General features: G+C 46.2%; 1 protein-coding gene across 20 annotated transcripts in view; it reads right to left on the bottom strand.

The window, feature by feature from the left end:
• LOC139422951 (RNA-binding protein Musashi homolog 2) overlaps window positions 1-16,874 on the bottom strand; it is a 351,371-nt gene that overhangs the window by 172,317 nt on the left and 162,180 nt on the right. For all 20 annotated transcript variants that reach the window (XR_011635772.1, XR_011635776.1, XR_011635773.1 and 17 more), the window contains exon 7: window positions 267-315. Coding sequence is in view for 12 of the 20 variants with exons in the window: in XM_071174454.1 (XP_071030555.1) it covers window positions 267-315 (49 nt within the window). In the remaining 8 variants the exon portion in view is untranslated. The remainder of the gene's footprint in view (window positions 1-266; window positions 316-16,874) is intronic.

The raw sequence follows: 16,874 nt of genomic DNA, 5'->3' as shown, positions 1-16,874 counted from the left end.
AAGTGTGTTCCTAAACAACACCCACCACCACCTGTAACCTCAGTCACGCCTCATCCAGGTCGTAGGTTTTAAATACCACTATATTGATTTTTAAATGATGTTTTCCAGTGCTTGGATAAGCACTGTAACAAGCTGGCACCATGTGAAATGAATCACCCTTGTGCTGTTTACAAGGGAAACTACCACAGAAATGTACTATTTTCTGTCACATGAATACACATAAAATAAAAACACAGGGGAGGGTAATATATGATTGGTGGACTTACCTCTATGTCTGTTAGTAGTTTTATCAAACATTAGCATGGCGTCTTCTACCTGAAAGACCAAAGAGGAAAACAGACATTAGTCTGAAGGCAGATAGGAGAGACATGGAAAAGACATACAATGGTGATGGCCTCTGTAGTGTGGAAAAGATGCAAAGATGCTGACAAGTAAAAGAGGGCAAATAGTGTGTATCCTTCAATGGGGGACAATGAATAGTCTTCCTCATGGAACCATAGACAGTTAGAGCCAACCAGGCAGAGACACCTCACTGCACCAACCAAGCCCAGCCTCCTCTGCTGTGCCACCAGGCAGTAACATGATCCATGATGATATCAACTCTCATCATGCTGGTCAATAATGCCACACAGAGACACAGACGGCAAATGTTTATTCTCACACATCTCACGACAGATTGTAAAACAGAAATCTGTTCCCTATAATTCAGAAGAAGTGCTTAAAAACAGACTTAGGCCCACTCATTTTCATCGTGGTTTCTTGTTGAGAGAACAATAAAAAAGCGAGAAATTGGATGAGAAAAAAAACTGCACCAATGTCACTGTGCACCACACATTCCCTGGTTACAGTCGCTAGGTAATGTGTGGTGTGGAGAGGAGCAGGCTGGGTCCTGGGGAGGCAGTGCGGTGTGAGTTCAGGGGGGCGAGGCGCGGTGGGAGGAAGGGTGGCAGGGCTGGCTGGTAGAGGAGAGCCATAGGGAGTGAGGGAGGATATGGGAAGAGACAGGAGCAGAGGGATCTGATAGAACTGTCTGACGGGATAAAGAGGAGCTCTGCCAGGCCATGCCACACTGCTGCAGCCACACTGCTGCAGCCACACTGCTGCAGCCACCCTACTGCAACGCTGCCACCCTGCCACAGGATGTAGGCACTAGTCTACTCTAGAGCTCTACCACACACCTACCAGTGCTGCTGTACTATAACCACCTCCAAATGGACATGGACCTAAACCACCTGCTTATACGACCGGGTGGGAAAAAAGACAACTGGATGATATATGTCCTGTAGGATTTCCTCTTTTCACACCTATAGTCATCCAATTCCCTAGAACACATTTCCGATGAAGAATACAGCTTACTGTACAGTGGTAAATAGTAGTATGTTTCCCTGAGGCTGACATATAATGTCTAGTACAAACAGCCAGTGGCAACACTAGCACATCTTTGTAAAATAAATTGGCCTATAGGCCATCAATGCTGTGTATTATAGGCCTCCCATATTCAGATGTTAAGATATCCGTGTGTCTGTCTGTCTGTTTTTGTGACACCTCAGTGGGAGGACAGGTTTGTCAGGCAGCCTATTCAACGCAGGACACAAGTTCAGCGGTGATGGAGTGTTTCACAGTGCGTGCACATCATGAGAGGGTCACACTCCAGCGGCCCGACCGAAGCTCGTTGCATTCTCTCTCTCTCCTCTCCTCAAGTCTATAGAAGCATATCCTCTGCTTCAGGGCTTTTCAATGCAGCCATTCAGGCAGAGCACAACTCTGTGGCTCCATCTGATAGAAGGTTAAGGACCTCTTCACGGCTCACACAAAACCCCTCCACACAGAGGTGAAGCCCAGTCTCACTCTAGGGAAGGAGAAATCTCTCTCTTTCTCTCTCTCTACCATCCTCCTCCCTTCTCTCACTCTTTCCTTTCTCCTGGCTGAGTGCAAAGAAAGGTTCAGAGGATAATGGCTGTCTTATCACTATGTAAAAGGGGAGTGGGGACTCCAGCGGAGTGGCTGGCCTTTTGTGACAATGAAGAAAAGCGCCCCAGTCTATTTCTTCAGTGTGTGGTACGTTAGCTATAGACTGGAGCGCTGCAGTCCTCTGGCTTTGTGTCCACCAAGAAAGAGGACCACGCTCTACAAAGGCCGTCTGGAGCCAAGAAGCAAAATCAGTTCACTGTTAATAAATAAAGCTCATGACAAAATGCGTTCATTGAATTACCGCTACACAAACACACTTTACAGGAGAGCGTACACACATGGCTGTTGCGCTAACGACTACACGGCAGCTTGTAGCAGCCAGTTAGAATGAGGCAGTGTAGGCCAGGTGAAACACGTACAGCCAGTTAGAATGAGGCAGTGTAGGCCAGGTGAAACACGTACAGCCAGTTAGAATGGGCAGTGTAGGCCAGGTGAAACACGTACAGCCAGTTAGAATGAGGCAGTGTAGGCCAGGTGAAACACGTACAGCCAGTTAGAATGTGGCAGTGTAGGCCAGGTGAAACACGTACAGCCAGTTAGAATGAGGCAGTGTAGGCCAGGTGAAACACGTACAGCCAGTTAGAATGAGGCAGTGTAGGCCAGGTGAAACACGTACAGCCAGTGACACCATCACTTCCCACCAAGCAGAACATAAAATGCCAACCGTTACCAGCTTGTATCAAGATGAATATCAAGCTTGTGCTAGCTAGGGTGATTTGCTAAATACCTGCAGAGTTTGAACATGAGGACAAGTCGGGTTGAGAGTGTATGAGAATGCAGATTGACTCAGGTGGAGGAGATTTGCAGTCAAAGCAGGAAAATCACAAAGGGAAGGTAATCAAACCCTTGTTTAGATCCCAGGACCCCTGGGGGAAGGCTAATCCTGTTTCTGTCAGATAATATGATGCTAAACGTCCACTCCTGGACAACCTTTCCACCCGGGCCAATAAATCAACCAAATCCATACGTAAGACAAACATGACAGAAACGCCCAGCCGGTCAGGAATTCAAATGGGCTGCTGTTTGAATTATTTATCAGAGAACAGAAGCATCAATAAGCAAAGAGACATGTAGCGTTTTTGGGCTGAAAAAGCGGCAGCGATAGGGGGAGATTTAAGAGCTAAGGAAATGCACTATGACAGCAGTTTAGATCAGCAGCAATCCCCCTATTATTTCCATTCAGCACACAACAGCGAGGCATCAGAGGTTTCCCTGGGATCCGGGACTAACAGCACCATAGTTCACATCCACTGGGACTGGAACACACTGAAGTCTCTGTTGCAACACAATAGGGGAATGATTTTTATGTGACTATTTTGAATCCCTTCTGGTCTACATCAATGCCCAGTCAGGCCAGAGAAAAGAGAGGGAAAGACGAAGACTGGAGGGAATCCAATAAAATATTTCTTGTTTCATGAGATTGCAGTGTTTTATTAGTCATGAGGGGCATGCAGAGTGCAAACTACTGATGCTCTGGGTCACAGAAGGGTCACAGAGGGAAGATAACTGAACACAATGTCAATGACTTTGACGGACTATGGGTCTTCTTTCTAATTACATTATTTTACAATGCTCTAAATTAACAAAGCGGCGATAGCTGTTTCAATGACAATGGACAAACTAATGACAACCCTCTCATTTATTTATTTTACAGAGAAAATATATATCATTGTCTCTCAGCTTTTGTCCCTGCAATGTACAGCATGTACACTCCAGTGGTTTTACTAATAGTGCTATAACAAGGAGCAGCAGGACAAACTTAACTTCCAGGAAACCGTTGTAATTAAACAGCAGTAAGGGAGGTGACAGAGACACACATGTCTGACACCCCCTCCTACCCTTCAGTACAGGGACACCATGAAGACAGCAGGGTTGTCTCATAGCAACCAGGCATTTGGTTGTGTCAACGGGAACAGGAGAGCAGGCCAACATAACTTTACTCCACTCAGGCAGCAAAGCCGCCCACTGTGTCCCTGAACAGAGCAGAGCAGACACTAGAGTAGGAGTGGTCATGGTGCGTCCAACCCACACAGAACTACTGGTATGCAAGGCTACACCAGGGACCTGAACCAGTGCTGCTAGAAACTTTCTGACCCCCTCAGGCTGGGAGGCAGCCCTTCAAAAGAGGCTTCAGACACTAATGTTCCATACCTGCTCTGCTCCCATCTTGACTTACTGTCTACTAGTCTGTGTTGGTGGGTGGAAACTCTCACGTACTAGAAAGCATCACTTCATGGGATCAATTCTCCTCGGTGAAAAGAGTGATGGTAAATGACCTGCAGCTTAGCTGACCCTCACCGCAGTCCATTGTTCAACACCTTGACCCATTTCACCTCACTGCAGTCCATTGTCCCACACCTTGCCCCCACTCACCCCACTGCAGTCCATTGTCCCACACCTCGACCCTTTTCACCCCACTGCAGTCCATTGTCCCACACCTCGACCCCTTTCACCGCACTGCAGTCCACTGTCCCACATCTCGACCCCTTTCACCTCACTGCAGTCCACTGTCCCACACCTCAACCCCTTTCACCTCACTGCAGTCCACTGTCCCACATCTCGACCCCTTTCACCTCACTGCTGTCCAATGTCCCACACCTCGACCCCTTTAACCTCACTGCAGACCATTGACCCACACCTTGACCCCTTTAACCTCACTGCAGTCCATTTTCCCACACCTCAACCCTTTTCACCTCACCGCAGTCCATTGACCCACACCTTGACCCCTTTAACCTCACTGCAGTCCATTTTCCCACACCTCAACCCTTTTCACCTCACTGCAGTCCATTGACCCACACCTCAACCCCTTTCACCTCACTGCAGTCCATTGACCCACACCTCAACCCTTTTCACCTCACTGCAGTCCATTGACCCACACCTTGACCCCTTTAACCTCACTGCAGTCCATTTTCCCACACCTCAACCCTTTTCACCTCACCGCAGTCCGTTTTCCCACACCTCAACCCTTTTCACCTCACTGCAGTCCGTTTTCCCACACCTCAACCCTTTTCACCTCACTGCAGTCCATTGTCCCACACCTCAACCCTTTTCACCTCACTGCAGTCCATTTTCCCACACCTCAACCCTTTTCACCTCACTGCAGTCCATTGACCCACACCTCAACCCTTTTCACCTCACTGCAGTCCATTGACCCACACCTTGACCCCTTTAACCTCACTGCAGTCCATTTTCCCACACCTCAACCCTTTTCACCTCACTGCAGTCCATTGACCCACACCTCAACCCAATTCACACTTATCTGGTCATGATGACACACATCTGTGTATCTGTCATATATCTGTATTTCATTAGATTTTTTATTTCACCTTTATTTAACCAGGTAGTCTAGTTGAGAACACGTTCTCATTTACAACTGCGACCTGGCCAAGATAAAGCAAAACATTGCGACAAAAACAACAACACAGAGTTACACATAAACAAACGTACAGTCAACAACACAATAGAGAAGAAAAACAGAAAAATCTATGTACAGTGTGTGCAAATGTAGAAGAGTAGGGAGGTAGGCAATAAATAGGCCATAGAGGCGAAAATAATTACAATTAAACATTAATACTGGAGTGATAGATGTGTAGATGATGATGTACAAGTAGAGAAACTGTGGTGCAAAAGAGCAAGAGGATAAGTAATAATATGGGGATGAGGTAGTTGGGTGTGCTATTTACAGATTGGCTGTGATGGGTAAGCTGCTCTGACAGCTGATGCTTAAAGTTAGAGAGGGAGATGTAAGACTCCAGCTTCAGAGATTTTTGCAATTCGTTCCAGTCATTGGCAGCAGAGAACTGGAAGGAAAGGCGGCCAAAGGAAGTGTTGTCTTTGGGGATGACCAGTGCAATATACCTGCTGGAGCGCATGCTACAGGTGGGTGTTGCTATGATGATCAGTGAGCTGAGATAAGGTGGGGCTTTACCTAGCAAAGACTTATAGATGACCTGGAGCCAGTGTGTTTGACGACGGATATGTAGTGAGGGCCAGCCAACGAGAGCATAGAGGTCGCAGTGGGGGTAGTATATGGGGCTTTGGTGATAAAACGGATGGTACTGTGATAGACTACATCCAGATTGCTGAGTAAAGTGTTGGGGGCTATTTTGTAAATGACATCGCTGAAGTCAAAGATCGATAGGATAGTCACATATACACATATTCTAGGTCAGAACCGTCCAGAGTAGTGATGCTAGTCGGGCAGGAGGGTCCTGGCAGCGATCGGTTGAAGAGCATGCACTACGTTTTACTAGCATTTAAAAGCAGTTGGAGGCCACGGAAGGAGTGTTGTATGGTGTTGAAGCTTGTTTAGAGGTTTGTTAGCACAGTGTCCAAAGAAGGGCCAGATACAGTGGAGGAAAAAAGTATTTAGTCAGCCACCAAGTTCTCCCACTTAAAAAGATGAGAGAGGCCTGTAATTTTCCTCATAGGTAGACTTCAACTATGACAGACAAAATGAGAAAAAAAATCCAGAAAATCACATTGTAGGGTTTTTAATGAATGTATTTGCAAATTATGGTGGAAAATAAGTATTTGGTCACCTACAAACAAGCAAGATTTCTGGCTCTCACAGACCTGTAACTTCTTCTTTAAGAGGCTCCTCTGTCCTCCACTCGTTACCTGTATCAATGGCACCTGTTTGAACTTGTTATCAGTATAAAAGACACCTGTCCACAACCTCAAACAGTCACACTCCAAACTCCACTATGGCCAAGACCAAAGATCTGTCAAGGGACACCAGAAACAGCAGAGAGCTGGGACCAAAGTAACAAAGCCTACCATCAGTAACACACTACGCCGCCAGGGACTCACATCCTGCAGTGCCAGACGTGTCCCCCTGCTTAAGCCAGTACATGTCCAGGCCCGTATGAAGTTTGCTAGAGAGCATTTGGATGATCCAGAAGAAGATTGGGAGAATGTCATATGGTCAGATGAAACCAAAATATAACTTTTTGGTAAAAACTCAACTCATCGTGTTTGGAGGATAAAAAATGCTGAGTTGCATCAAGAAACACCATATCTACTGTGAAGCATGGGGGTGGAAACATCATGCTTTGGGGCTGTTTTTCTGCAAAGGGACAATGACGACTGATCCGTGTAAAGGAAAGAATGAATGGGGCCATGTATCGTGAGATTTTGAGTGAAAACCTCCTTCCATCAGCAAGGGCATTGAAGATGAAACATGGCTGGGTCTTTCAGCATGACAATGATCCCAAACACACCGCCCGGGCAACGAAGGAGTGGCTTCGTAAGAAGCATTTCAAGGTCCTGGAGTGGCCTAGCCAGTCTCCAGATCTCAACCCCATAGAAAATCTTTGGAGGGAGTTGAAAGTCCGTGTTTCCCAGCAACAGCCCCAAAACACCACTGCTCTAGAGGAGATCTGCATGGAGGAATGGGCCAAAATACCAGCAACAGTGTGTGAAAACCTTGTGAAGACTTACAGAAAACGTTTGACCTCTGTCATTGCCAACAAAGGGTATATAACAAAGTATTGAAATAAACTTTTGTTATTGACCAAATACTTATTTTCCACCATAATTTGCAAATAAATTAATAAAAAAAATATACAATGTGATTTTCTGGATTTTTTTTCTTATTTTGTCTGTCATAGTTGAAGTGTACCTATGATGAAAATTACAGGCCTCTCTCATCTTTTTAAGTGGGAGAACTTGCACAATTGGTGGCTGACTAAATACTTTTTGCCCCACTGTATGTAGCGAGGGCCAGCCAACGAGAGCATACAGGTCGCAGTGTGGGTAGTATATGGGGCTTTGGTGACAAAACGGACGGCACTGTGATAGACAACATAGAGTGTTGGGGTCTATTTTGAAAATGACATTGCTGAAGTCAAGGATCGGTAGGATAGTCAGTTTTACGAGGGAATCTTTGGCAGCATGAGTGAAGGAGGCTTTGTTGCGAAATAGGAAGACGATTCTAGATTTAATTTTAGATTGGAGATTCTTAATGTGAGTCTAGTAGGAGAGTTTACAGTCCAAACAGACACCGAGGTATTTGTAGTTGTCCACATATTCTAAGTCAGAACCGTCCAGAGTAGTGATGCTAGACGGGCGGGCAGGTGCGGGCAGCGATCGGTTGAAGAGCATGCATTTAGTTATACTTGCATTTAAGAGCAGTTGGGGGCCACGGAAGGAGAGTTGTATGGCATTGAAGCTCGTCTGGAGTTTAGTTAACATAGTGTCTAAAGAAGGGCCAGAAGTATACAGAATGGTGTCGTCTGCGTAGAGGTGGATCAGAGAATCACCAGCAGCAAGAGCTATATACAGAGAAAAGAGTCAGCCCGAGAATTGAAACCTGTGGCACCCCCATAGAGACTATCCAGAGGTCCGGATAACAGGCCCTCCGATTTGACCCACTGAACTCTATCTGAGAAGTAGTTGGCGAACCAGGTGAGGCAGTCATTTGAGAAGCCAAGGCTATTGAGTCTGCCGATAAGAATGCAGTGATTGACAGTCGAAAGTCTTGGCCAGGTCGATGAAGATGGCTGCACAGTACTCTCTTTTATCAATGGTGGTTATGATATCGTTTAGGACATTTTTTTTCTCCCCAATTTTGAAGTATCCGATTGGTAGTAGTTACAGTCGCTGCAACTCCCATACAGACTCAGGAGAGGCGAAGGTTGAGAGCCATGAGTCCTCCGAAACACAACCCAACCTAGCTGCACTGCTTCTTGACACAACGCACATCCAACCTGGAAGCCAGCCACACCAATGTGTCGGAGGAGACACCATACACCTGGCGACCTGGTCAGCGTGCACTGCGCCCGGCCCGCCACAGGAGTTGCTAGTGCGCGATGATACAAGGATATCCCAGCCGGGCAAACCCTCCCTAACCCGGACGAAGCTGAGCGTCGCCCCATGGACATCCGGTCGCGGCCGGCTGCGACATAGCCTGGGCTCGAACCCAGTGCCTTAGACCACTGCGCCACCCGGGAGGCCACTCGTTTAGGACTTTGAGCATGGCTGAGATGCACCCATTACCAGCTCGGAAACCAGATAGCATTGTGGAGGGATTCAAAATGGTCGGTGATCTGTTTGTTAACTTGACTTTCGAAGATTTTTAGAAGGGCAGGGCAGGACGGATATAGGTCTATAACAGTTTGGGTCTAGAGTGTCTCCCCCTTTGAAGAGGGGGATGATAGCGTCAACTTTCTAATCTTTGAGGATCTCAGACAGAAAGAGAGGTTGAATGGGCTAGTAATAGGGGTTGCAACAATTTCGGCTAATCATTTTAGAAAGAGAGGGTCCAGATTGTCTAGCCCAGCTGATTTGTAGGGATCCAGAATTTGCAGCTCTTTCAGAATGACAGTGATGACAGTGTTTCCTATCCTCAGTGCAGTGGGCAGCTGGGAAGAGGTCCTCTTATTCTCCATGGACTTTACAGTGTCACAAAACGTTTTGGAATTAGTGCTACAGGAAGCCCATTTCTGTTTGAAAAAGCTAGCCTTAGCTTTGCTATCTAACTGAGTATATTGGTTCCTAACTTCCCTGAAAAGTTGCATATCGCAGGGGCTTTTCGATGCTAATGCAGAACGCCACAGGATGTTTTTGTGCTGGTCAAGGGCAGTCAAGTCTGGGGTGAATCAAGGGCTATATCTGTTCTTAGTTCTACATTTTTTGAATGGGGCATGCTAATTTAAAATGGAGAGGAAATAACTTTTAAAGAAGAACCAGGGATCCTCTACTGACGGGATGAGGTCAATATCCTTCCAGGATACCCGGGCCAGGCCAATTAGAAAGGCCTGCTTGCTGAAGTGTTTTAGGGAGCTTTTGACAGTGATGGTTGTGGTTGGGTGGTTATTTGACCGCGGACCCATTACGCACACAGGCAAAGAGGCAGTGATCGCTGAGATCCTGGTTGAAGATAGCAGATGTGTATTTAGAGGGCAAGTTGGCCAGGATGATATCTAAGAGGGTGCCCATGGTTACGGATTTAGGGTTGTACCTGGTAGGTTCCTTGATAATTTGTGTGAGATTGAGGGCATCTAGCTTAGATTGTAGGATGGCCGGGGTGTTAAGCATGTCCCAGTTTAGGTCACCTAACAGTACGAGTTTTGAAGATAGATGGGGGGCAATCAATTCATATATGGTGTCCAGGGCAAAGCTGGGGGCTGAGGGGGTCTATAACAAGCAGCAATGGTGAGAGACTTGTTTCTGAAAAGGTGAATTTTTTAAAGTAGAAACTCAAATTATTTGGGCACAGACCTCGATAGTATGACAGAACTCTGCTCTCTGCAGTAGATTGCAACTCCGCCCCCTTTGGCAGTTCTATCTTGTAGGAAAATGTTATAGTTGGGGATGGACATTTCAGTATTTTTGGTGGCCTTCCTAAGCCAGGATTCATACACGGCTAGGACATCCGGGTTGGCGGAGTGTGCTAAAGCAGTGAATAAAACTAACGTAGGGAGGAGGCTTCTAATGTTAACATGCATGAAACCAAGGCTTTTACGGTTACAGAAGTCAACAAATGAGTGCGCCTGGGGAATGGGAGTGATGCTGGGGGCTGCAGGGCCAGGGTTAACCTCTACATCACCAGAGGAACAGAGGAGGAGTAGGATGAGAGTACGGCTAATGGCTAAAAGAACTGGTCGTCAAGTGCGTTCGGAACAGAGAGTAAAATGAGCATGGGAGTGATTCTGGGGGCTGCAGGGCCAAGGTTAACCTCTACATCACCAGAGGAACAGAGGAGGAGTAGGATGAGAGTACGGCTAAAGGCTAAAAGAACTGGTCGTCTAGTGCGTTCGGAACAGAGAGTAAAAGGAGCAGGTTTCTGGGTGCGGAAGAATAGATTCAAGGCATAATGTACAGACAAGGGTATGGTAGGATGTGAGTACAGTGGCGGTAAGGCTAGGAATTGAGTGACGATGAGAGAGGTTTTGTCTCTAGAGGTACCATTTAAGCCAGGTGAGGTCACTGCATGTGTGTGTGTGTGTGTGTGTGGGGGGGGGGGGGACACAAGGGCTAAGGCATATACAGCAGGGCTGGAGGCTCTACAGTGAAATAAGACAACAATCACTAACCAAAACAGCAGTAGACAAGGCATATTGACATTAGGGAGAGGCATGTGTAGTCGAGTGATCATAGGGTCCAATGAGTTGCTAGGCAAGCTGGAGGCATTCAGACAGCTACCAGACCGGGCTAGCAGGCTAGCAGATGGGCCTCAGGGTAACGTCGCAACGGAAGAGCCTATTGAAACCCCCTCGGACGGTTACGTTGGCAGACCAGTCGTGATGGATCGGTGGGGCTCCGTGTCGGCAGCAAAGAGTCCAGGCCAATTAGCAAAAGAGGTATTGCAGCACAGGAATTGTCTGATGGATCTCTTCGGCTAGCTGGGAGATGGGCCTAGCTTGAGGCTAGGTCTAGGCTAACTGGTGTTTGCTTTGGGACAGAGACATTAGCCAAGAGTAGCCACTCGGATAGCAGCTGTGATGATCCGGAGTAAAGGTTCAGAGCTTGCGGTAGGAATCCGGAGATATGGTAGAGAAAAAGCAGTCCGATATGCTCTGGGTTGATATCGCGCTGTGCAGACTGGCAGGAATTGACCGGCCTGAGGCTGGCAGTCCGAGTTAATGGTGATGACCGCTAGCAGTGGCTAACTGACTACTAGCTAGTAGCTAGTTAGCTGGCTAGCTTCTGAAGGGGGTTCCGGTTCTGAAGTATAAAAAATAGCAGATCCATACCACATTGGGTGATGCGGGTTGCAGGAGAGTATGTTCAGTCCATAGATGGAAATTGAGATAAAAAATATGTAAAAAATATATACAAAATATATACGAAGAAAAACAATATATACATGGGACAGGACAGGACAAGACAAACAAAACAGACATCCGACTGCTATGCCATCTTGGAAAAAGCATGATATAAGTATGATATAAGCATGATATTCCTTTATAATGCTAAAACTGAGTGTTGTGAGCAAGGCAAATGGGTATCAGGTGCATATAAAGCTGTGCTTTCATCAAAGGGACAATGAATTACCTAATGAGTGATAGTGGACTGGAGAGGGCTAAGTAATGAGCTGTATTACTTAGACAAAGGATAGATAAGACAGCCTAAAATATTCAGTCAATCTTAATTATTCAACCAGAATCATACAGTATATAATTAATTATACACTATAGGCTATATGTCAACACTAAGGCTATGTCAGAAACTTTTTTTCATGTTGACATTAACAAAATGGCTCGAGAAAAACACTTGAGGAAGAAAATTCCTCAAATCTGTCAGAATTAAATATTCATGAGGTCCCCCACTCAGTATCCAAAGAGGTCGCTATGGCGAAGCAAACTGATGCATATTCTAACAGAGACCTTTGTGTGTCATATAACGCCTTCGAACGGACTCAACAGATCCTCCTGCAGCACCGAGCAAAACCATCAGCACGACAAATATGCACAATTAGAGAGGGAGTCACAGAAGGGCGAGTATGACCAATGGACTGACACAGAGAGCAGTAAGGCAGGCTGAATTACTACTATGATGGAGAATTGTCTTCACTGTCCTCTTATAGCTTAGCCCTGTCTCATTCAGACTTCTGTGATGGTGGCTGGCCTTGGGTTGGGAGAGGAGTAGTCCATACAGGTAGCTAAGTATGAGAGGAATAGTCCATACAGTTAGCTAAGTATGAGAGGAGTAGTCCATACAGTTAGCTAAGAATGCAAGGAGGGAGAACTAGACTAGGCCCCGTCCATCAATCCCTCTCTCTGTTCATGTGCCAGGCTGCAGGGAACTGCCCATTACAGAGTCATTTTATTAATAAGGCTTCAGCGCGACAGCCAGCCCGTTCCCCCTCCACCACACTCGAGCAGAGAGCCTCCTATTCTCTCTTCTCCTCTCCTCTTTCTGTCAGAATGGAGTATGCCTGCGAGCCACCTCCAAGTAACAGCCGATCGAGCCTGGCCCTCTCGTGTGAGGAAGAACCAGAAAGGTTGGGAAATATTGTGCTTTCCAGCTCAAATAGTAATTGGAAAGGTGAGAAATCCCTATGCCCTGGAGGTAACAGTTTAACATGGAGGACTTACTTAAAGTTATGCTTTTTTCCCTTTGCCAAGGCAAGGCAATCAGCTTTCTCTTTTAGCAGACACATGAATTTCACGGCAGTCTCAAAACGGCCCCCATCCTCTTCCCTCTTCCTCTCTCTCGTATGCATGCTTGTGTATATGGCAATTATATTAATCAGTAGAAAAGGCGGTTCGTAAATGTGATAATTGGTATGTAAATAAAATCCTCCTGACACTGGCAGGCCCACAATCATGTTAATTTAAAATAAATATAAATATGCCAGTTTTCATTTAGACCGAGAGCAACAGCAGGCAACAACATGTTCAGAAGATGACAACCAAGGTTGCTGTGTTCCTCTCCTCTCTCTCTCTTTCCCTATCTCCTTTATTAAATGAGGACTTGCACTGTCTGTGTGATATCCTTCAGCAGCCCTCTGGTTTTGAAAGGCTGGTTTAACTAGATTTCCATTTCTTCAAGCTGATTGATGGCTAACCAAAGAGGCAGAGTGTAAGAAACCAAGTCAGAGAGAAGCAATGTCACTTTCTACTGTATGTAATGAAAAAAGTAATTGTATCTTTTTTCCCAAGCTGTGAAACTAGGTGACGGCGATGAAGCAGGGAGCTCCACTTCAATTCCCTCTATGTTACCAGTGAGAATGCTTCTCAGGAATGCAATAGCCTCTGTGCTATGCCGCTGTCTCTGTGTGAACTTACAGTATGATATCCCTATTAACATTGTGGTGCACACATTCTCTGAATAAACAACTGGAAAATAAAATGTGATAACACGATTTCTCTTTTCATGAATTAATCATGTTCAAGATAGCGTGCTCTGATGTACACAGATCCAATGAACGAAAGCTTGGTCCTCCCAGTTGAGCTGGACATTCTATACTGTGTTATGTATAGGTGTATGATACGGATAACATACTTTAAAGGTTGAATAGTATTCAATTCAATTACAGCTGCCAACATCCCCCAATATCGCTGCCACCTGCAGTGTTTTACTTAGACTAGGCTTAAGCTCTTTTAACGCAGGCTCTTTAGGACGCAGGCCTCCTAATTGTCCCTAGAATTTCTAAGCAAACAGCTGGAGGCAGGGCTTTCTCCTATAGAGCTCCATTTTTATGGAACGGTCTGCCTACCCATGTCAGAGACGCAAACTCGGTCTCAACCTTTAAGTCTTTACTGAAGACTCATCTCTTCAGTGGGTCATATGATTGAGTGTAGTCTGGCCCAGGAGTGGGAAGGTGAACGGAAAGGCTCTGGAGCAACGAACCACCCTTGCTGTCTCTGCCTGGCCGGTTCCCCTCTTTCCACTGGGATTCTCTGCCTTTAACCCTATTACAGGGGCTGAGTCACTGGCTTACTGGGGCTCTCTCATACCGTCCCTGGGAGGGGTGCGTCACCTGAGTGGGTTGAGTCACTGATGTGATCATCCTGTCTGGGTTGGCGCCCCCCCCCCCCCCCTTGGGTTGTGCTGTGGCGGAGATCTTTGTGGGCTATACTCAGCCTTGTCTCAGGATGGTAAGTTGGTGGTTGAAGATATCCCTCTAGTGGTGTGGGGGCTGTGCTTTGGCAAAGTGGGTGGGGTTATATCCTTCCTGTTTGGCCCTGTCCGGGGGTGTCTTCGGATGGGGCCACAGTGTCTCCTGACCCCTCCTGTCTCAGCCTCCAGTATTTATGCTGCAGAAGTTTATGTGTCGTAGGGCTAGGGTCAGTTTGTTATATCTGGAGTACTTCTCCTGTCCTATTCGGTGTCCTGTGTGAATTTAAGTGTGCTCTCTCTAATTCTCTCTTTCTCTCTTTCTTTCTCTCTCTCGGAGGACCTGAGCCCTAGGACCATGCCTCAGGACTACCTGACATGATGACTCCTTGCTGTCCCCAGTCCACCTGGCCGTGCTGCTGCTCCAGTTTCAACTGTTCTGCCTTATTATTATTGGACCATGCTGGTCATTTATGAACATTTGAACATCTTGGCCATGTTCTGTTATAATCTCCACCCGGCACAGCCAGAAGAGGACAAGCCACCCCACATAGCCTGGTGCCCTCTCTAGGTTTCTTCCTAGGTTTTGGCCTTTCTAGGGAGTTTTTCCTAGCCACCGTGCTTCTACACCTGCATTGCTTGCTGTTTGGGGTTTTAGGCTGGGTTTCTGTACAGCACTTTGAGATATGAGCTGATGTACGAAGGGCTATATAAATAAATTTGATTTGATTTGATTTTAAATACCATTTCACGACACAATGTGAATGAATCAATGCCAATCGAACCTGTCCCCACCTCCCCCCTTCATACAAAACGTTGTAGTTTGTCTTTCTTGATAGCTTGTCTCTCTTTGTCAGCATAAATACACAAGCCCCTATTTGAATACAGTTACACATCCCTCTACTTATTAAAGCTTGGTTTAACTTGACAGACAGTTTTGTCTGGGGAGTCTTTAATATGGCTCAGAGAAGCGATCTCAGAGACAGTAGTAGGCTCCAGCTAATATAGTTGAGTGATGCTGGTTTCCCAGAGTTATAAAGCAGAACAATAGGGGAGGGGATCTGAGGCGTGAATACAAAGGTGGGATTGTAATGTAGGAGGGGGGAGCCAGAGAGAAGCTGGCCCACTGGAGAAGAACACAATCACTCCATAGAGCTCCTGGAGACGATTAAAACAAAGGGACGGGGAGAGAAAGGTCAGAGTCAGCCGGAGAAGAAGGATGAGGTGGGAGCTTGAAATCTCTCTCTCTTTCTCTCGTGAGACAAAGTTTATTCTAACCTAATGTCCCTTGTGGTATGCTATTCAAACGCCATTGCAAACGCAGGAGCAGACACGAGGCATTCCTCACACTTTACCCTGAATACTATCCCTGCATGCAGGAGTATTCTCTCTTTCTATGAGCTGTAGGTAGAATATGAAACGCTGCTTCTATAGGCCCTGCTTTATCCCAAGGAATCATTTCCATCAGAATTGAGTAATAGTGTAACATAATTGAGAAAGGCTTCATAATATTTTATGTAATAATGAGGTTTTACGCTGCTACTTTGTCTGGTCTATTTAGAGGGCAGTTCAAGGTTACACAGAAACTGTGCATTACTTAATTCTTGTTACTCAGCGAATGGAACACATTCTCTCTTCCGACTCCTGGTTCAAAGTAGTCTGTGAACAGCCTTGTACTCCCTGGTCTCTTCTCTCTTATAGTAATTATGTGGATTAAAGACAGAGAACGTGCTGCATCCCAAACACAATTGAATCACCCTGGAGCAAATCACAGTAATGATTTGAACTGAGCCGCAACCGGACCAGCTCTCTTTCCCCAGGTCTTTTCACTTTGCATCTTCTCTACAATCCCCCTGTCCGTTTTCTCAGTCTTGAACATTACCAAGTCCACACCAGATATCTGGTGTTTGCTTTGCATGGTAAGCTCTCTGTTTTTACTTTCCAACCATCTCAGTGGCTGGGTAGGGATCCGTAGGGGAGAGTGGAGGTTTGTTAAAAGATTTGTTAATAGTGAGATCGGGGGGATCGTTGCTCCTTCCGTAAACCCCTGGATTCTAATTACCTCTACTATGATGCTGGCCCCATGCCAGCTGCCATTAGAGCGGAGCAGAGTAGAGGCGTGCATGGACACATGGACACACACACAGGCACACACACACTCTACACAGTCTCAGAACAGCCAACTAACTATAAGACACATTGGTCCAGCAGTGATGGAGAAAGACGTCAAAAACATCTCTACTGATACAGATAGTTGATTCCTATCCTAGCTCTACACCCAACTGTAACCCTGATAGCCAAGCACATGAACAGAGGAATGGGATGATTAACATGAACAGAAGAAGGGGATGATTAACATGAACAGAGGAAACTGACGATTCACATGAACCGAGGAA

Source organism: Oncorhynchus clarkii, chromosome 12 (assembly GCF_045791955.1).
Source record: "Oncorhynchus clarkii lewisi isolate Uvic-CL-2024 chromosome 12, UVic_Ocla_1.0, whole genome shotgun sequence".
In the NCBI taxonomy this organism is placed as follows: domain Eukaryota; kingdom Metazoa; phylum Chordata; class Actinopteri; order Salmoniformes; family Salmonidae; genus Oncorhynchus; species Oncorhynchus clarkii.
Note: the sequence above shows the minus strand (reverse complement) of the source record. Positions and strands in the feature narration are given on the sequence as shown.